Source organism: Pseudorasbora parva, chromosome 6 (assembly GCF_024679245.1).
Source record: "Pseudorasbora parva isolate DD20220531a chromosome 6, ASM2467924v1, whole genome shotgun sequence".
Lineage (NCBI taxonomy): Eukaryota > Metazoa > Chordata > Actinopteri > Cypriniformes > Gobionidae > Pseudorasbora > Pseudorasbora parva.
The window spans coordinates 18416420-18438444 of NC_090177.1; the positions used below are offsets into that span (position 1 = coordinate 18416420).

A 22025-nucleotide genomic window follows, 5' to 3' on the forward strand; every position below is an offset into this window, starting at 1 on the left:
GATTTTCAAGATGTCTCAAGCTGTCAGAAGGTGTCTTCATCAGACAAAATAACTGCACCAGTTTCTGCTGTCCAATTCTTGTACTTCCTGGAGAATATCAGTCCTTGATGCCCGGGACACACCAAGCCGACGTCAAAGATCTAGTGGGGACGTGTTCTGTGCCTGCGTATAAGGAGGATGTAACTGTCTATATCTGCAGGTATTAATGGCCTATTTTGTAATACAAAAAGGGGAAATAAAACTAAAACAGCAGATGCACAAACCATAAACAGTTCAGCGCTTGCTTACCATTTTGAATATTATGCTGATAATTTTTTTCATTCCAGTCGACTCATGTTGTTATAAATAATATTTGCACATTGAAATGCTCGGGCTAGATGACGTAAAATCATAACAGCCTTCTGTCTGTATCATGTTCACTTCTTTGCTTACTTTTGCTTTTATTCTCATGCACTGACTTGTTCGCTAAGCTGAACAGCCAATCAGAGTTCTCTCTCACACAGATGCCGATTCAACATGCTGAATCGGCCCAAAAAACTAAACTAACCATCTTAAAAATAGCCCGACGGCCTATCAATGACTTGGTGTGTCTCGGGGGATTTTTAAAATTATTTTTTATTTTTTTATACCAGATTAGGGTCAGCTTTGAGATGATTTTCTATGTAATTTCATTTTCTTGTCATCCAAAGATAATCAAATTACGCTGAGGACATTTCCTTGGGAAGCCGGCTATTTGGTGTGCCAGTCTCGTCTGTAATTAGACCATATAGTGGGGTTGATCTGCTGGAGTGGAGTAGGATGAATTGAGCTGGAAGGGGTGGGAGGTCCAGACTTCGTCACGTGCACGAGAGCGTGAGAGAGCGTCACGGGATTGTTTTTCTGCAATAAAGACACGGATGCATAGACAGCAACTGCAAAGAGCATGAAACTGTTTTCACCTCCTCCTTGTGGAAGTTAAGGACAAGTGGTTATATTACTTCATGCTCACAATTAATCAAGCTTTAATTGATGTACAGTGACATTCCACTTCCTGGGTTATCTGCAGTGAGGTAGAAAAACAGCAGTTATTATTTGTTATTCTGCTCCAGTGAATCTAAGTCAACATGAAACTACATTCACTACTTGTTTAATGTTAAGCATTTCTGAATGAAATGGGATATTTGGTGAAAAAATAATGTATTAAATGTTATCCATCAAATTATTCATTATTTAGATTGTGAAAAGTGCTATTCAAATAATGGTCCACTACTGTTGAAAAGTTTGGTGTCAGGAATGCATTAAATTGATTAATAATATCAATAAAGGCAAAATTTATTTTTCAAATAAATATTTTTTTCCGCCAACTTCCTACTTATCAAATAAAAAAAATATGACTCTTCACAACATTGATAATAGAAAATGTTTCTTGAGCATAAAATCAGCATATTAGGCCAGAGGGACACTGCAAGCGTGCCGTGAGCGTCTCGGCTGTTTAGCGTGTCTGTTTTTATTTCGGCTCCCATATTAACAGGTTGGAGCTTGCACACTGCCTGGAAAACGCATGCATGCTAGAAATAGAAGAGACGGCTATTTTTCACGCGCCACACGAGCGTGTAGGAAGTGTTTCCAGGCAAAATAGAATAGGAAAAGATGTTTATGCGTCATTTTGACACAAATACATATTAATAAATGACAGTTTCATGTTTGAATGTAGTTTAACATATTAAATGCAGATATTGGCCTATTTGTAATAATGAAAAACAACATAATTATCGATTTTAAAATATTGTACCTGTCAATACAGAACAAAGTATTCTGTATTCCCATCACTATAGTAGGTATGGTCAATAGGCTACTGCTGACGTTGTCTTTGCTGTATCAATAGGCAATATATTTATGTCTAACATGAATTATAGGCCTTCCGTGTACATCAAGCAGCAGCAGCAGCGCTGCATCAGACACGCTTCTGGTGTGCAAAAACAGAGAAAACGCTACGCAGCCGCCCTGCGGCTGACACGCAACAGAAACGGCACGCTCACGCCACGCTTGCAGTGTGTCTCCGGTCTTACAATGATTTCTGAAGGATCATATGACAATGAATACTGCTGAAATGAAGTTTTAATGGTATTTAATAATATAACTCCAAACTTGTTTTTTTTTTTTTAATGAAATAAATGCAGTCTTGGTGAGCATAAAATGCTTCTTTCAGAAACATTAAAACATGTTTAAAACAAACTTTTGAAAGGTAAAGTACAAATCAAATACACACGCACACACACACACAAAAACAATAGTGACTCATAACAAAGCATAACATCACATTTTGTTTTTCAAATTTTTTATTAAACTACATCCTTTAGAACCCTCTGCTTTGTTTTAATTCATATAATTAATCATGAGAAATGTATAAATTACCAATAACCTTAACTGTCATCAGTGAACCATGAACATGCAGATGTGGTGTTCAAATTTTCTAAATATTAATTTAAAATCTCAGGGAGTAATTGTAGTAAATATTTTAGGTCAAAGGTCCCTGCTCTAATATCTTTCTTTGTCTCTTTTGCTTTACTGTTCTCTCACTTTTCTGCTATCGCTCACCGCCATCTCTCTCCGTCTCTCTCTCCAGTGCTGGTTTCTGTCTTGGACCCCAGTGTACTGGGAACTGAATGTGAGAGTGGCAGGAGATAGAGCTTTGTAATCCAGGCACGGCTAATCATGGCCACTACTTTTATTCATCCTGTATTATTCATGGCAATGAAAAGCAGAATTTAGAAGAAAAACATTGAGTCTGTCCTGGCTGACAGTCATTTGGCATGGTGTACCTGTGGTCTGGATCTCTGTCTGGAGATGTAGGCCCGATCCGCACTCGCATCAAAAATGGCGGTGTTGCATGCTTTTAGTCCCCTTCTGCTAACCTTGAGTATACAAAGAAATTAGTTTAATTAATCACTTCCGCTGTTCTTTGAAAGTTAGAATGGTGTTATTAGTCATCTAGGATTAGGCATCTGTTAAAACTGTCTCTTGAGTGCTGACTCAAGCTCGCCGCCCATTTCAGTCCATTGAATCCTACAGAACAAAAACCACTGCATCTTACAGTGTTGTTGTCCAAATGCTGAGGCTGTTTATAGTGGGCAGGATAGTGAACAGCCCTTTTAAAACCGACTTCATTGTTGTGTAGGTTTTGGATCTGTGGTGTGGGAGGAGTTTAATAATCTCTCAGTTCATATTAGGCCAAAAGTCATCATGGTGTTGGTGTAGAGACAAAGAGAAGAGCACACCCGAAGCCCAATGAACAAAAACATGTGGGCTCAGCTCAGAGTTATTCTGTTTCTCTGTCTCCACTCCTTGTCTTTCTCTTGGCCTATATATTGATCATTATTGTGCTATGATCAGTGGAATCTATATTCTGAAATAAAGCAATCAAGAGTCTGTGCATCTAAGTGATTTTACCATAGTCAGGGAGGGTCATCATGTTAGCTACAATGTGAGTGGTTGTAACAATTTACAACAACAGCAACACCATAAGACATTAATAATAGTGAAATAACTTTTTTTTGTTTTATTTAACTTTACTTAAATAAAACAAAAATTTATTATTTAAATTTATTATTTAACTTTATTTAACTTATTTACCCCCCCCCCCCCAAAAAAAAAAAAAAAAAATTGTCATCATTTACTCACCCTCAACTTGTTCCAAACTTGTACGAATTTCTTTATTAAGAATAAACACAAAAATATATTTTGAAGAATGTTGGTAATCAAACAGTTGACAGTAGCCATTGAAATATCAGCTTTTGTGTTCAGCAGAATAAAGAAACTCATACAGGTTTGAAAAAACTTAAGGGTGAGTAAATAGCAATTTTCTTTTTTGGTTGTACTATCCCTTTAAAGGTACACCATGTAACTAGCAATTAATAAACAAAACCGCATGGATCTTGCGGAAGAACATTGTAGCTGGAGATACTTTTCTCCGTTTATGTATATGACGAGTCACGCAGGTACTGGGCTACTCCGCTAAAAAAAGTCTGAATATAAACACTTATTATAGGCGTACCGTAGTGATTTCATGATGAGACGACTTAATTTAGAAGATGGATTCATGTACCAATTGATTTTAATTCTCTAAATGTTGAACAAAAAAATGAAATAGTGAACCTTTAAATTAATTTGTATTAATAGTAACTATTATTATATTGCTGTTCTTCCTATTAGTAATAGTGATAATATAATAAAAATATTAATTATATTAATATTGTAATTATTATTATTGATTTATTTAATTTAATGTTTATTATACAATATTGTTGAGCCATTTAAGAAGACGAGGTACTATCAAATTCTGCAGTCTTTCTTTATGTATCAGCCTATGTTTAGCTGGGTGATCTGTAAAATTAGTTCAGCTTCCTGGACTTTCCCGTTTCCACTGGCGTGCTGATTTTATAAGGAGTGGAACGTGTCTGCTGGTCCTCACTGAAACTGAAGAGGTGTCATACTCTCATACTCTCTCTCTGGTCCTACACTCACTAACACTGACAAATAATATGCTGCTCTGAACCTGATGCTGTTTTCTCACAGTATGTTTGTGTATGCTTTCAAGCACATTATTGTCACACTGTATGCACAGTGCTGACATTAACTTGGCTGTGCTTCAGGAATTCAGAATCAGAGAAGTAGTCCACCATATACTAACTACTGGATGCAAGAAAATCTGCATTTTCAGCATCCTTGAACTTTTAAAATGTCCCAAATCTATAACCTTCTTTAATTGCTTTGATGTTCTTGCCACATACACGTACATGTATAAGTTTTTGTACGTACTGTAGCACGTGTCCCTTGACAATTTGCAGAGTGAAGTGTGTCAGGAAGGTCTGAGTTCAGAAATCTGCCCATTCCTTCCTTTCACTGAGGAGCTGTCACTATGTGAGGCAGCACTTGCCATCTGGTGCTACAGAAATAGACAGGGCACTCCGGACGACATCTTGGCAGATGGGCAGCTTCACTTTTCTAGTGATTTCTATCTAGCATCTCCCTTATCGCACTTATATTCAGTGCTGGAGATGATAGTCTCATGCAGTGCTCTCATTCATTCTTCACCTAACCGCCTCTTTCCTGTCTGCATTAATTGAACATGATGGAATCCCATAAATCAAACATTTACAAGACGAGGAAAGCAGTCCTGTCAAATCTGACCGTTTTTACAGGCATAAATAACTTTTTTTTATATCCTAACCTGTCACTAAAGGGGTACTTCAGCGCTGGGAAGATGAATCTGTATTTAAACTGGGTCATCAATGTAGTAGAAATGTGAAATTATTTTTGAATTTGGTGCCTTTTAGACTGAGAAAAGACAGAAAATGTATTTTTGTCTCATGGGGATGAAAGACTACAATTACCAGAATGCTTCGCTGCCCTGTGAGGCCATTCCCAAAGCCACCTACTGGATTACTGTGACTGAGTTGAAGACACTACAATTAAAAACTGAACGTGTCTGTTCAATATAATGAGTGAGTCACAGCGCGAGTATCACAGAACTGAGCACTAACTGCAGAAGTGAGATAAATGAGCTGATGAGCTCGCGTGATGAGAGCTGAGGTAATCGTGGCTACACTCGCGGCATACATTCACAACGCGAGTTCAGTCTGGCGCGTTTCAGTTCATGCCTTTGCAAGCTTAACTTTCATAGAAATTAATTTGAGAAGTTAAAAGACTTGCATTGCTCACCATAGCTCCGTTTAAATGAGTGCCTGTAGCTGCGAGCTGAGCTCTGAGTGTGATCTCTCATCCCCTATGCGCAGGTTCAAAACATGCGGAAATGGCTCCCTCTGCTGGCTGTAGTCTTTAGTCTTTTGGCAAAACATTCCTTCTATGATGCAAATATCGTCAATTTGCATCATAGGAGGAATTTTTCCAGAAATACAATGCATAAATCTATTGTCTCAGGGGGGTATGAAGGGGGGAAAGCACAATCATTTGAATATACTCCAGGGTTTCTACTGATACAAAGCCATATGCTAATCGCTGAAGTAACCCTCTAAGGCTGCAGATATTTGATAAAAAATGCAAATAATAATGAAATGCAAATACAATTTAAAATAAATGGTCTATTTTAAAGGCACAATATATAAGATTTTTGGATTAAAATATCCAAAAACCACTAGAACAGTGTTTATATATTTTGTTGACTTGTGTTATTTACATTATTCCAGATGTTTCCAAAGAATGTGTAAGTCCAGAGAAAGAAGCAATTTTATGATACCCCTTTGATACCCTCGATTCTGTTTTTATTTTGTAGAATCAATGGAAACGCCAAAGACGCTTAATATATTATGTTTTGTTAGACAAGGGGACAACTGTTTGGATACATTTATAGACAGAAACGAATCATTGTTATATTGCTCAATATGTTTAGTCTTATTGTTTGAATCTTGTTTTCTTGAATTATCATGATTAATATCAATCTCCTAGAAGCCACACGGAGAGCACATAGAGTAACGTTAGTAAATACTTTTTAACATGCTCAAATGTATCTAATATGATCAACAGCGCTGTGTTACTACACAAATGTTTGACCGGAAGTGGCGACTGTGGCCAAATAAAAGTCCCGCTGCTGTCAAGCCGTGTGAGACGCTCGTCTCTCATTAGCAATCGCTCCAGCGGCCACGTTGCTCCCACAACACGTTACCCTGCTCTGCTTCATACAAAAGTAATGTTATTCATCTCATCCATGAACATGATTTCTGTAGGGGTGTCCCCGACTAAGGATTTACACATTCGAATCAGAATTTTCGAATCTCTCTATGGTCGACCAAAAGTCGAATCATCTGTGTGTGTGTAAACCATAGACCGGAAAAAAACAAAACAAAAAGTATCGGGTTGGGAAGGGCAGGACACTAGTCATCAGGAGGCTAAGACTATCTTTATTTTACTTTACACACGGCACACAGCCACCACTTTTAATAAAGTGTTCAAAACTAGGCTACACTGCATTCGTAAATTAACCGTCCTTTCATAACATTTAAAAGCCGCGATCGAAACACAGAACATCACACAAATATATAAAAGAACATTTTGATAAATAAACCTAAAAAAATACCCGCCTAGAGAGGAAAAGAACACTTTGAGTGCGTTTATATGCACGTTCTTAAGCCGATTGTGCCTGAAGGGTGTCTCACACCGGACTGAAGCTCAGCGCCGTGTCTCAGGTAACGTTATCTCACTTCAGGCAGACGTGAACATTATATACGCGCGAGCTCAATTCAATTATCTTGTAGCACAGGGTGAAATCAGTATGTACATTCACGATTTGAAGGAATTATACATTTAATCGCCGCGGACAGGCGTCTAATTCCGCCGTCGGTATATGTGTTCGAATTTTAAAGGCACGGCGCGTCCGGTGCGAAGCTCCGTGCCCTTAAAGGGGCGATCACTCAGCACCGCGACACGTCTTTATAACAGTAATATTGAGCACCCCATATTGCCAAAATGGTATGATCCTCGTTTCATAACACCCGCGAAGATTCGACCATGAGATCAGTGGTCGAATCCGGTCTTGCATATCGATGCATCGAATCTTCGACTATTAGGGGTCACCCCTAGATTTCTGCCTTTATCCTGTCCCGATTCTTCTCCACCTGCTGGAAGGTGAAGATGACATCTCTTATGAATCTACACTCAATCTCAGCATCAATAAGCTATGCCTTTGTCTTGAGTAGGTGACTTCTAGCAGAGAAAAACTACATATTGTGCCTTTAAAATATTATAAAATGTCATTTTATTTCTGTTATGGCAAAGCTGAATTTACAGCAGCCATTACTCATCTTCAATATCACTTCAGAAATCATTTTAGTATATAGATCTGGTGCTCAAGAAATATCTCTATACTGCTTTGTTATACTGCTTCGTGGACATTGTGACAATATATTATTTTATTTTATTTAATTAAAAATTCGAACTGTTTATTCTACTTTTAGCATGGTGTGTATATAGAGTCATAACATCCATCCCTAAGCATACTTTCTCTACCTAAACACAATTGAAAATGTCTATTTCAAATGTTGTTTTCTTTGTGGTTAGTGTCTGAAGTTGTCGGGCCTCTATAAAGTCATAACAGATGACCTCATGTTTTGCAAGGGGCTTGGCATTCTCTGGCTGCGGTTCTTGAGCTCAGTATTGTTCTTCAGCCTTCCTGTTTTCATTCTTTTTCAGTAGGTGACATGAAAACTGCGTGGATGGCATGCTGAGGCTTCACTAAAACTTCTCAAAAGCAGTAATTGAGCCCAACACTGCTCAGAAACAAGAGTCTGTCTCCTGAAATACCATTCTCAGATTGCACAGTCCGATGGATGGCAGACATTATTGTTATGATGTCATAGTCGTAGGATGTTTATGAGGAACTCGCTTGCAGTGTAATGAGGAAGTCACACTTTTTATGCACTACAGCATCTCTGCATTGGGGCTTTCCATTGCTCCAATGCAATATTGCATTAATATGCCAATACTTCTTGGTTTAATTTTTTAATCCACATGTTGTGGTAACTAATAGTACTATCACTTTGCTAGTAATGGTGAAAATCATCTAAAGAGAACCGTGACAAACCCCTCAAGGGTTTGTGGGCACAGCCCGTGTGGTTTAAGCTGCTGCACACCCTTGGCATTTGCTAGATCGTTTATGATTTGTGGTTGCTTGTGATCTTCAGCACCTGTGAGAAGAATGTGGAGCCTGTGTTTTGCTCTCTACTGCCTCTGCAGGCAGATGATTGCGGATGGATGGATTATTCCAGATGGGAACACACTCTGTCCTCTTTAAGCTTTCCTCTTTAGGTTACAGCCGTGTACGGTAGATCTGTGTCCGCAGATGCCATTCTGGGTGTAAATCTCAGCAGGTGGGAATTCGTTTTGCTGTCTCAATGAAGGTCTTGGGGGTATTTTCTGTTGGAAGAAAAATAAAAAAGTACAGAAACCGCTGACTGCTTTTCCAATTCACTCTTACTGGGAGGCAATTCTTCCTTTTTAGATAACTGATTTCCTTTTTATGCGATTTTGCTTTGGAAGCAGAAACCAGGGTGTGCAACAAAAAATGGTTAATTGTAAAAACCTGGCATTGGATTTTAACCCAAAGGTTAGTCAACAATAGTAAAGAAACTGTTCTGGAAGCCCAAATTGTCTAAAATCAATCGTTGCAGCTTGTTCTTGTGTGGTTCTCCTACCTGAGGATATATAATTAGATGTTTAATGCCTGTTTTTGTTTGTTTGACTTCTAAAACAGCCTTTTAAAGCCACTGCAGGATGTTAACGGTGGATATTGATTTGCCTGTGGACTAAAAAGCGAAGTCTCATGGGGTCCGGAGCAGAGGACACATATTCTACTGCATTAGGCCGGGCATGCCTGCTATTCTCAGGTCATCTCACACTATCTGAAATAAGCCCAGGTTTATCATCACAGTCTGGAAGTTGATACACTTTGAGCATAGCAGACAGATGGGTTTTTCGTTCTTTCCTCTAAGCTTTTCCTGTGCCACATGCAGGTCAGCTGGTGTCTGCTAACTCATTTAAACTCCCTCCTGCTTGAGTTTCCTACAGTGATGAAAGCCAGTGATTGAAAGTCTTTGTGCATCTGAATCTGAAGTTCCCCATGATTCCTAGCAGGAAAACCAACATGTGTTTATTTTTGTGGCATTGCTGTGCCAACCTCATTCACCCCTGAGTTGGTTTGCAATTGGCTGCAGAAAGTGAGAATTTGCATAATTGTTTCTATCTGGAATATTTTGCCAAACCACTGTTGTATTTGTGTGTGCAAGTGAGTTAAACGTGCCATCAGACTTCGCTTTTGATGATCACATGACATTAAGCTGGTCTCAGCTAGAGAGGGCTGGGGATTGGGGTCAGGACATTGTTTGGGAGGAGTGAATAGCACGTTTAGTTTTGCATTTGCATAATGACAGGCTCTCCATTGGATGATGGTTTGTGGTCTGTTTAAGTGTTTAATCTAAACATAATTGCTTTGAGTTGAGGGGTTGTTTGGAGAGGTTATTAACTCATTTCAGCCCCCTCTGCAGAAATTAGCCTCATGCTAGCTTCAAACTGTCATTCACGGACAACTTTGAGGAGATGAGCCTGGCTAGGCTACCATTGGGCAGTGAATATTTTAACCCTATTTGAGGTTAAAAACAGTAAAATAAAATGGACGTAGCGTCCGTGACGTCACCCAGAGCTGAAGATGTTGAGGTTCTCTTTGGTAGTGACGAGGATGGATAGGTTCAGGAATGAGTACATCAGAGGGACAGCACATGTGAGATGTTTTGGAGACAAAGTTGAGAGGCTAGGTTGAGAGGGTTTGGCCATGTTTAGAGGAGGGAGATTGAATATATCGGTTAAAGGATGTTGAGGTTAGAGCTGCCAGGCAGGAGGTGAAGAGGAAGACCAGAGAGGAGGTTTATGGATGTAGTGAAGGAGGACATGAAGAGAGAAGAGGATACAGAGGGTAGGACTAGATGGAGGCAGATGATTTTCTGTGGCGACCCCTGAAGGGAACAGCCGAAAGAAGAAGAAGAAGAAGAAGAAGAAGAAGAAGAAGTGTCTGTGACGTCACCCATAGGATTCAGATGAAATCCTTTTATCCAGTCCTGTTCTGAAGCATAAAGTAGAGACTAGCTGGCCGTTGCCATCTTGCCAGTCCGTCATCGCACGTCACTCCTGGATAACAGAAAATGGGCAAAGGGGCTGGATGTGGTCGGAGCTCAAACCATGCCCATAATCATGCAGAACTAAGGCTTTCTATAAGTCATTAAAAAATTCACCCCCTCACAGTTGTCATAAAGGGCAATATTAGCTATATAGGCCAAAACCACAATTTGTACCAGGCTCTAAATATGTTTTCTGTTGTGAATTTTAACATGGGGCTCAGAAATTCTGCTCACTTCTGGAGCCTGTCTCTAGTGGCCAGTTGGTGAACTGTATTTTAAGTCACTTCCGTATTGGCTTCAACAGAAACTAAGGGAAGGTTGCAGCTTGGTTAAAAACTATTTTAACTTTTAAAGTGGTATAGCACCCTATTCAACGGTAATCTATACCTATACCTTGGATATAGTATACTGAATACCTGAGTTGCGACCGACTATTCAGTAGATTGAAACCGAATATAAAACAGAGGAGAGGACTGATTTGCCGAAGTCATCAGAGGAGGAATGTCATTCCGGAAGGGAAGAACATTTTTAGATTTTGACTTTAGACTTTTTTTGTGTGTGGATTCACTTGCATGAATGAATTGTTTACCATAAGACAAGTAATGTGCACTAACAAACTAAATGGGGCCAATTTTAATTTCATGCAGACTTTAAATGTTTTAAAAGGGATTTTTCACCCAAAAAGGAAAATTGACCCATGATTTACTCACCCACAAGCCACCCTATGTGTATATGGAATTCTTTCAGAAGAAAACAATCAAGAGTTATGTTAAAAATGGCTCATATAAGCTTTATAATGAATAGGAACCCAAAATTTGAAGGCCCAAAAAAGTGTATCCATCAAAAATGCATCACTTCATATACAAATAGGATTGGCTTATGGTGAGTAAATCATGGGTCATTTCATATTCATTCTTTTCATTAGTCCATTTTCATTATTCCATTTTACTCTTACTAAAATAGTATATCATTTTTCAGGTACTGAAATGTAAACTACTTTAGAATTAGTTATCATGTACATAAAGAACATTTGCCTGTATCAGTATGTGTACTGTTTGCTAAATTCCATTTAAATGTAATATTGCGATGTCTTTTTTTTCTTTTCTTAAATCTTTTTTTTTTAAAGCCCAGCGTGACTTACCTGAATGCTCAATTCTCATGCCTAATGTCTGACTTAATGTCTAATTTACAAATCCTAATGCTTTCATTTGGAGCCTTATACATGTTCAGCTAGATTTAACGGATTTTCAAACATGAATATGTGAATTTTTAACAGTCTAATAGCATTACAATGGTCACTTAATTTGGTTTGATATTTCAAGCTTGAAAATGAAAACAGCACACGTCTTTGAGGGGGAAGCACAAAATTAAATTGTATAACGCAGATGATGATTCTTATTTTTGTATCCCACTGATCAGTGTGGTGGTCGTCATGGTAACGGGCCTTAACGTTTGCTATGGCTTGCGTCAGCAGTGTTGACGTAGAAAGAAGACATTGATAGAATTACAATGGCAAGAGATCATTTGAACTCTGGGATTTCATTTTCCTTTCCTTCCCGAATTTTAGGGACTTAAATGAATACATAACAGGAAGAACTTGTATAGCTTTTGAATGTAAAATCCTTTCTCATTTACTCTTTCAATTGAAAATGGCAGAATGTATCCTGTCTGTGTCACAAGACATAGCAGAGGCTCTAGAATGATACAAACAGGTGTGAGTGAACCACACGTGCGTAGGTGAGCAAGGCCAGGCTTGCCTGTCGTCCATCTGTCTTTCGGCCACTATCAGTGTTCTGATATGATGGGTGAACAACGCAGTGCATGATGGGAGAGGCATTTATAGTCCCTCTGTGCGTTTTGTTCCAAGAAAGAGGGGCAGAAAGAGTGTGGTAATGTAAATCCCTGTGTGTCCACTGCTCCAGTTTCCAGTTGGCCTTAGGTCAGAAGTGTAATCACTCTTTATTTAGCCTCTCTTTCATCTGAATGACACAGGCCTGTCCTCGTCACATTAACCATTCAAGGATGCAGAACATGAGAAAAGGACCAACTTGGGAACATTGTTTCCAAAGAGGCACACAACTAACCAGCTTTCTTCATTAAAACTCTTAAGAGACCAACTGTGGATGTTCCTGTGGATTTGTCCTCCCCTTTTACTAGTAAAGCTAGATGATAAATATACAATTAAAATGTTAGTTTTAGTCAAGATTAGTTTTTTCACTAAAATGACTGCAAGACAAGTTTATTTATATAGCATATTTCATACACAATGATAATTCATTTTGCTTTACATAGAAAAGGATATTAAAATAATGATCAAATATTCACTAAATATGCATAAGAAATAATAGTCCTTAATCACTAAATTCAGGGGGCCCCTGTCTCGTTGGGAAGATTCAATTTGAATTAGAGTTGAAGCCGATTGTGGGCAGCACTTCAACACTTTGTGTGACCCGAGTTTGAATCCCGCTTTATTTTTCTTCTTTCCATGAAGTGCCGCACAGAGTTTAGCGATGGATCGTTGTGTGTTTGCAATGCAAATGTAAATGAACGGATGTTTGAATAAGTACAGCATTTTCTTTACTCAAGAAACACTGTCTATAAAGGCAATTTTTTTTGTATTTAAAGAGTGGAGAAGAGTCTTAGTCTGGTATTTGCGGTCTAGTTGTAGCCAATATACTGTTTTAAATATCCTGTGTGTGCATAGTGCTTTGCCATTTGTATTATGAGATTTTGGCTAAATGTATTCACCAGCAAGAAACATTTAGCGCCCATATAGCTACAATAAACGGTATAATCTGCAAATTGATGAAAAAACAATGCGATGTACTTGACTTAGATGTGGTCGTTCTAATGACTGACAAAATGCATATGTCATTTGCTGTCAACCTCATAACTGATATTGATTTAATCTTGATTTTGTTCATATTGCAAGTGTCTGACCATATATGAAGCAACAATACCAATTTTGATGACATTGTTTATTTTGAAAATACTTTACAGCAAAAATCCTACCTATATGACCATATTGTGTTCCTATCTGACTTGCGCTCAAGTTTCATCTTAAATGGGAGTGGTACTATTAATAAAATATCCGGTTTTAATATGCCATTTGAAGCAATGCATATATGTGTAATTTTGTCATTTTAGTGCTTAGTGGTGTGGATGTGGGGTTTTTACTTATCAAGTTTGTGCCATGCCAAGAAAAAGGATCAGAAAACTGCTTTTTAACAGTGTTGTAGTTTGTTTTAAAAAAAAAGTGCCCTTATGTTTTTGTTTTTTTATGCCTCCTTTCATTCTTTGTAATATTGCTGCCTGTGAATGTAAAAGGTCTGAGAGTTTTAAAGATCAAAGTGCAAAACAAATAAAGTTGTCTCCTAAAAGAAAGAATTGATTCTAAACTGCCAAAATGAGTCATCAGCAATTCCAGTCTCACTTCCGTAACATATGTAGGTTTATTAGAAATTTGAATAATGCCAGTAGGATCTTCATTGCCTGCCTATGGCAGGAACAACGTCTAGATTGTCCCATCCTCACACACATTGTGGTTGCAGTTGAGGCAAAGTTTTGTTTGTGCTGTCGACAACATCTAGATGATGCTGTTTTCTGCCTGCAAATTCACTTTGTATGTACTTCCAGAGGATGAGGACTCACCCTGGAATTGATATAGTAAAACCGATGCCATTGTTACAGTTCATGTGCTGAGGAAGCGGAAATGGTCTAATTAAAGGGTAAGTTAACCAAAAAATGAAAATGATTTCATTAATTACTCACCTTCATGTCGTTAGACACCCTTAAGACTTTCATTCATCGTCGGAACACAAATCAATATATTTTTGTTGAAAGCTGATGGCTGAGAAAGGCTTCAGAAAGGCCTCCATTGGCATTCAGTACATTCCCACTCACAAGACCCATAAAATGCACTAAAAACATTTGATAAAAAGTCCATCTCACTACAGTGGCTGTACAATAATTATACAATGAATCAATGAATCGATGCGATGAAAATAGTTATTGTGCGCACAAAAATCGACTTTATCCACCAAGTTATTGACGTGACCTTGACCCATGTGTGAGAATATGATGCATATCCGCTGTTCTCTACATGACCCGGAAGAGGAGGAGCGCCACTATCGCGTGAGTTCACGTCCGAGACCTACACGGAAGACAATAACTTGGCGGATAAAGTTGCTTGGATTTTTTTTTTTTGCGCACAAAAACTATTCTCGTCGCTTCGTAAAATTATTGTATAGCCACTGTAGTGAGATTTTGTAAGGTTTTTTGGTGCCTTTTATGGGTCTTGTGAGTGGGAATGTACTGAATGCCAATAGAGGCCTATCTGAAGCCTTTCTCAGCCATCAGCTTTCAACAAAAATATCTTCATTTGTTTTCCGAAAATGAACGAAGGTGTTACGAGTGTCCAACAACATGAGGGTGAATAATTAATGAAATAATTTATTTTTGGGTGAACTAAGCCTGTAAAGTGGCTTTGGAGGAAGCCTCTGTAGCGTAAATTCAGATATGGTAATTGTCATTTCGTTTCCGACCGACACACTTTGAGCGGTAGACCAATCACTACAGACTGGGCCATCTGACCAATCAGAGCAGATAAAGCTCTCTAGGAGAACTTTAGAGAGACTGAATCCTTAATCGAGCCATTTCAGACTCTGTGAGAAAAGAGCTGATGTGCAATGTATATTTTGAGAAAATTAAGGTGTTGGAGAAACTTAATGTAAGAGACCTCCAAAACAAAATTATGAACCTTTAAAATAGTATAATAGGCGCAAATGCACTACCTATTTTGCCATTATATGATTTCAGACGCAGCTAAGGAGTGATGCATGTAATCATGCCGATTTTCACAACTCACCAGTAAAATCATTACAAATATTGCTGTATATTGAATATTTATGATATACTTTCTAATTTAGTATTTGACTGGTATCTTGCAGAGAGAAGAGACTGAGTGCTCAACCCTCCCCTCTCATTTCCACTGAATAATTGATAGAAGACTGTGAGATTAGCCAGTGTCCCAGAGGTGCTGCTGGGGGATTTACTCATTGCAGGGGGCTCACACGTCCTCATCTGCAGAGAACCTTGTGCTTAATTAGACCATTGATTTTTATGTATAATCCACACCTCTTTCCCTTCTCTCTTCAATTCATACACACTTTGAAGTGGAAAAAACACCACAGTTCTCTATTTCTGGGCTGATCCGTCACTTTTATTACAGCTGGACCAGGACAGGTTGTTGTAATGTTGTTGTTTGGATTGTTGCTATGACAGCAGCGTGTGCATCCCATTCGTCAGTCACCCTTTCTTTTTTTTTCCGCCCACCTAGCCAACTGACCTCGCCACCCTGCGCTCTGCTGGTGGAATGCGTTTGTCTGGATCGAATCAAGGCCTGAACACGCTCTGGGCCAACTCTGAGTCAGTCGACGGCACTGCAGCGGCAGCAGCTGGCTTTCTGATACCTATAAATATCCTACAGTAGATTCCTGTGGCCCCGCAGACTTCTGAGCTGCTCACTCCCAGGCTTAGCGTTCTGACGGTGTGGAGTTGTTGAGATGAGGGTCGGGCTGAATGTTTCGGACACGCCAAATACCAGACAAGCCTGTAGATTCCTGTTTATTAAGACTGCGAGGATTTGCAGCAACCTGCTGAGAGCAAATGTACATTATGTGTGATATCTGTCAAAGCACAGGAAAAGTTCAATTGTATCGAATCGTATCGACTGTGAGAAATGGAAAGAATTGTGGGTAGTCACACGCAACAGGTGGACCTGCTGATCCCACACAAATACATTTTTTGAGTCATCAGTTTGTTTTTTACACAGGCTTCTAGGTTGAATGCATCCTCTCTTTCATTTGTTAAAAACAAAAATAACCCCCAGACAAGTTGTTTTCTAGTGGTTGTGTAGCCGTTATGATCATGTGACATTATTTCTCATTTGACTAGCATTTCATTCAATCAGAGGAATTGAAATGTTAGAAATTTTAAATGTTTGTTTGTATACGGCAGTGATTATGACCACTTGAAGGCTGACTCAACCTCACTTGATCATACAGGGCTTTCATATTATGTAATAGTTTTGAGACATTAATAATAATTATGTACAGGACATTACTAACAGGTCAGCAATTGACTGATGGATTCAGTTTCTCAGGTATTAATGAGTTCCAGACTGTGTTGTTTTATTATATTATTATTATTTATACTATTATAGGGTTTATTAATGTTTAGTTAATTATATATTCATATATATACATACATACATACATACATGTATGTATGTATGTATGTATGCATGTGTATGTGTATATATATATATATATATATATATATATATATATATATATATATATATATATATATATATATATATATATATATATATATATATATATATATATATATATATATATATATTTAATGGTTTATAATCCACAGGCTGTTATCTGTGAATTTTTATATTCCTAGATTATTAAAATGTTTACAAACATTTATTACTATAATTGTTACAAATTATACTATCACCATAGCAATTAAAATAAATAAAGTATATCAGCCATCTTATCACCTTGCACTCTAAATAGTGGTGTCATCATTGGGTAATGAAACAACCTATATTGGTCCACGGTCCTCAAAAGCCATAGTATGGAAGCATTCTGCTGTTTTTGTGTGAAAAACTCAAAAGTAAAGATTTTCCTTGTCTTATTTTTCCAGCTATTTTGAACCCCAAGAACCCAAAGGAAGCACCCAAATCCTTCAGCTTCGACTACTCGTACTGGTCTCACACCTCAGTAAGTCTCATTTTCTCTCTCGTTTTCCTTCTTTCCTTTTCATGTTCTTTTTGCTTTTCTGCTGAGCTGACTCGGTGGACAATAAAATGTGCATGTAGTCAGATTTACAGCTGTAATTAATCAAAGTGTTGTATTAATATCTTTTGTTCCCGTCATTTCTCTGCTAGCCGGACGACCCCAGCTTTGCGTCACAGAGCCTTGTGTACAATGACATCGGGAAAGAGATGTTGCAGCATGCTTTTGAGGGATATAACGTCTGCATTTTCGCCTACGGCCAAACTGGAGCTGGCAAGTCCTACACCATGATGGGAAAACAAGAGGAAGGACAGGAAGGCATTATTCCTCTGGTAAGTGTGTAATATCACAGCATATGTATCACCTTAATGGATCCAGAGTAAAAGACATACTTAAGAGCTCAGCAGCGGCTGAGATGTTTCTGATCTCAAAGCAGACATTGCCAGAAGACATTAAGGCATTAGCGCTCCGTCTAGCATGTCCAGCAGTTATTTGTGCTCTGTATCGATTGCTCTCTCTCTCCTCCCTAATGTGCTCTTTTGTCCCCCATCCCAGCTCTGTGAAGATCTCTTTGAGAAAATCAATGACAATAACAATGAGGAGATCTCGTACTCGGTGGAGGTGAGCAGCAGACACACCATGACTCCTGTGACTCACTTCAAATGCTCTTCTTAATCTGTTGAAATGCTGTTTTTGTTGTGTTACCTAAAAGCATTAAGCTCAGTAGAGGGGGGTGATGGGTTTGATCAGAGCCCACTCAAGTGTTCAATAACTGAGAGCTAAACATATTTAGCTACAAACAAATTGGCAGTAGTATTAAAAATATGCTGTAAATGTTTGCTCTAATGCAATTTCATTTTGGCATGTTTCGTAATTGTTTGCAAAGATATACTGAAGACAAATGAATGCCTCTGGATCTGAAATAGATTTTGGATCTGTGTTTGGTGGATATGCATATAAAGTATATAATTTTTTTTTTCCACCACAATTTTTTTTATCCGTTTCAAAAATATACCTTTCCCAAGTTTGGAGTTGGTAAGACTTTTTAATGTTTTTGAAAGAAGTCTCTTATGCTCACAAAACTGATCAAAGGTACAGTAAAAAGCAGTGATATTTTGAAAAATGATTACAATAGAAAAACTATTTTAATATATTTTACAATCTAATTTATTCCTGTAATGACAGTTGAATTTTCAGCATCATTACTCTTCATCAGTCTTCAGTGTCAGAAATCACTGTAATATGCTGATCTGGTGCTCAAGAAACATTTCAGGATTATTTAATGAATATATAATCCAAAAGTATAGTATTTACATTTTATTTTATTTAAAATCTGAATCTATTTACTGTCACTTTGGATAAATTTTATCCATTCTGTCTTTAAATAAAAATATTGATTTTGTAAAAAAAAAATCTTACTGACCTCAAACTTATTTTATATATATATCAAATATATTCTTTTATCTCAGTTTATATATTGTAGGTTATTATTATATTCTCATTGTAGGTGGCTTATATGGAGATATACTGTGAGCGAGTGAGGGACCTGCTAAACCCTAAGAACAAAGGGAACCTGCGTGTCAGGGAACATCCTCTACTTGGGCCGTATGTGGAAGACCTCTCGAAATTGGCCGTAACCTCTTACACAGACATAGCTGACCTTATGGATGCTGGTAACAAAGCCAGGTGAGAGAAAAATCATATAAATTGCTATTTTGTGTAGACAGTCTAGAACATTCCAAATCAGGTTCTTAATTTTGGAAGCTGATATTGAAGGGGTAGAGGCTGGACTTTTTGTAAAGGGGAAATGGGAAAACTATGTTTCCTCCAGTGATACTGATATGTAAAATGTGACTCTTGGGAAGTCATGCTTATGTTTCTAATTCTCGAATTCTGATTACCAAGGTTTATGTGTGGAGAATATGAGTGACATCATGTGAAGCCTGTATTTCTCGAGAGCATCCCATCCAAGCTTTATTATTGTATTTTTGTTTGTCATATTTTAATTCATTTTGATAATTTAAATAATAAAATAATTTAAGTATGCTATGAACAAAAACACAATAATGAAGTTTGAACCCTGCTCTCGAAATAAATTTGTGAGGGAATAATTAAAATAATCTAATTTAAAGACTTTTCTTATTTATTTATTTTTTCAGTTACCTTGAGTTCAGGGTTTACTCTAGTTTTATTGTGATATATAACTTTCCACGGATGTTAAAAAATAAGGTCAAGAAATGTATGATATGATAGATACTTAAAATACTTCAATTCACCTAAGTCAGTTAAGAATAAATTGAGAGTAAAAGTTTATTTAATATCCATTAATACACATTCCTGAGGTGACTACTATTAGTTTTACTCTAATATTTCAATGTATTTTGATGTATATTTGTATGTATATTTATTTATTTTAAATTTATATGTGCATTTAGTATTTGACACTTAATTTTGACTTGTCCCTCTTTGTCCTCAGAACTGTTGCTGCCACCAACATGAATGAGACGAGCAGCCGGTCTCATGCTGTCTTTACTATCGTTTTCACACAGAGGAAGTATGACAGCGAGACAGACCTGTCCACAGAGAAGGTTGGATACTTTACACCCATCCGCAGCCATTGTGACATTTCACAGAGCTCAGATTATTCATGCAACACAAAGTCAGCAAAACCTGAACCAAGCAGAAAGAAAAACTGAGAGAGAGACCCGTCCCACTCATCCTGTTTGTGTGGCTCATTGTGTATTTGCTGCAGACACAAAGACAGCTCTATGAGGTCCATGGACACAATACCTATTGTACAGAGCTACTACATTAGATTCACTACACAGGTCTCGCCTCAGCCCTCGCTCTAATATTACTCATCCAGTTTGGCAGCGGCACCACTGGCCCAAACTCAAGCACGACAAAATGAAAAGATAACCCATGCATGCACAATTAGTTTTGCATGCATGCACCAAGGATTTTACTACAGTATCCTAAAATGATTGGATGATTGAACGGCTTAGCTCAATGGTTAATGGAACAAATGATTTAAAAATGCTTTCCAATTGATTTTCAGATTGATTGACTGATTCAAATAAAAAATATGTATTTATTGTACTTCTATTCCTAATAGACCAAAATCTTTGGACAGCATGAAAAAATAGACTCCCACATACACTATTCTAGACTGAAGAAATTTCCTTAGTGTCTTATTTTAGTGTGTGTTAATTAGTCTGAAAGTATCTGTGCTGTCTGGTTTCAGGTCAGCAAAATCAGCCTGGTGGATCTGGCAGGAAGTGAGCGTGCTGACTCAACAGGGGCCAAAGGAACCAGACTGAAGGTACAGACTAATTTTACAGCCTCACTAGAGCTCCACCTGCCATATGTAAAATGACTATGCTCTCCTTCACACTCCACAAATATTCAGGGAATGTAGCATGCGTGAAAAAACACTTATGCATCAGCTATTTTTATCATTGTAACCAACAAAGGCTAAGGTCACAGTGCATTTAAGGTCTTGTTTGTTTTTAAGGACAAGCAAATATTAAACTGCAATGTATTAATTTGATTTAATCAAAGTTTATTAAAACAAAAAACTAAAATAATACCTGTTTGTGCTTCTTAGGAGGGAGCAAACATCAACAAATCTCTAACTACACTAGGAAAGGTTATTTCAGCCCTGGCTGAGGTGGTGAGTAATATTCACAATACCCATCTCTCTGCCTGTTTGCCTGCCTGTTTTCAGTACTGTAACTTTGTGTGCTGTGTGTCTCTCTCCTGGCAATGCTTCCCTTCTCAGGATAACTGTACCAGCAAGGTAATCTTACCCTGTGGTCACTAACCACTGAACCATCTCTATCTAAACCTATCCACCTTTATCCATGTAACCTTTTGTCTTAATAGTGTCTCTTATTCATGTCTTGATGTCTGATACATCAAATAATGTCCTTAACTCTTTTTTTATTCATTATAACAGTAACTTTATTTATGTGCTATATACCAACATGTTTTACCGGCTGTTTTGAAACAGAGCAAAAAGAAAAAGAAGACAGACTTCATTCCTTACCGAGACTCCGTGTTGACATGGCTGCTCAGAGAGAATTTAGGTATGTATAGGGGCATCCTGACCGGATTAACGTTTTTTTCATAGTCCCTATAACTAATGGTGGAAGTACACAGTTTTTTGGCAGGTTTGCACCACAGGAACTGGAAACAATTTTAATTGTAGAAATACCTTTTGGGGGACTAAATTAGCTCTTACTTCAGAGTAGGCTCTAACCCAGCACTATAGAAACTACCAGTGACGCAAGTGTTCGTTGATTGGCCGAACGCAGGCGAAACACTGGCACCCAGCATTTTTTAAATGCTGTGTAAACACTGTTAATAACCAATATACAGTATATTTAATTCATGAACATGGAAAACATTAATAGCTGGACCGACGCTGAAGTCCAGGCACTTCTCAACCCTTACGCTAAGGAGGAAATCCAATGCAACTTTCAAGGGACCAAACGAAACAAGATCCTGTATTTCTGCTCAGCTAGCGACATTGGGCATCGACCACACA

At 37.9% G+C, this 22025-nt stretch overlaps 1 protein-coding gene across 11 annotated transcripts in view; it reads left to right on the top strand.

Annotated features, from left to right (window-relative positions):
* kif1b (kinesin family member 1B) overlaps window positions 1-22025 on the top strand; it is a 78762-nt gene that overhangs the window by 9817 nt on the left and 46920 nt on the right. For 7 of the 11 annotated variants that reach the window (XM_067445953.1, XM_067445955.1, XM_067445961.1 and 4 more), the window contains exons 3-11: window positions 17385-17461; window positions 17629-17808; window positions 18032-18097; window positions 18984-19162; window positions 19953-20064; window positions 20721-20798; window positions 21084-21149; window positions 21258-21275; window positions 21489-21564. In XM_067445953.1, coding sequence (XP_067302054.1) covers window positions 17385-17461; window positions 17629-17808; window positions 18032-18097; window positions 18984-19162; window positions 19953-20064; window positions 20721-20798; window positions 21084-21149; window positions 21258-21275; window positions 21489-21564 — 852 coding nt within the window. The remainder of the gene's footprint in view (window positions 1-17384; window positions 17462-17628; window positions 17809-18031; window positions 18098-18983; window positions 19163-19952; window positions 20065-20720; window positions 20799-21083; window positions 21150-21257; window positions 21276-21488; window positions 21565-22025) is intronic. The other 4 variants (XM_067445954.1, XM_067445960.1, XM_067445962.1 and 1 more) reach the window with 1 other exon arrangement.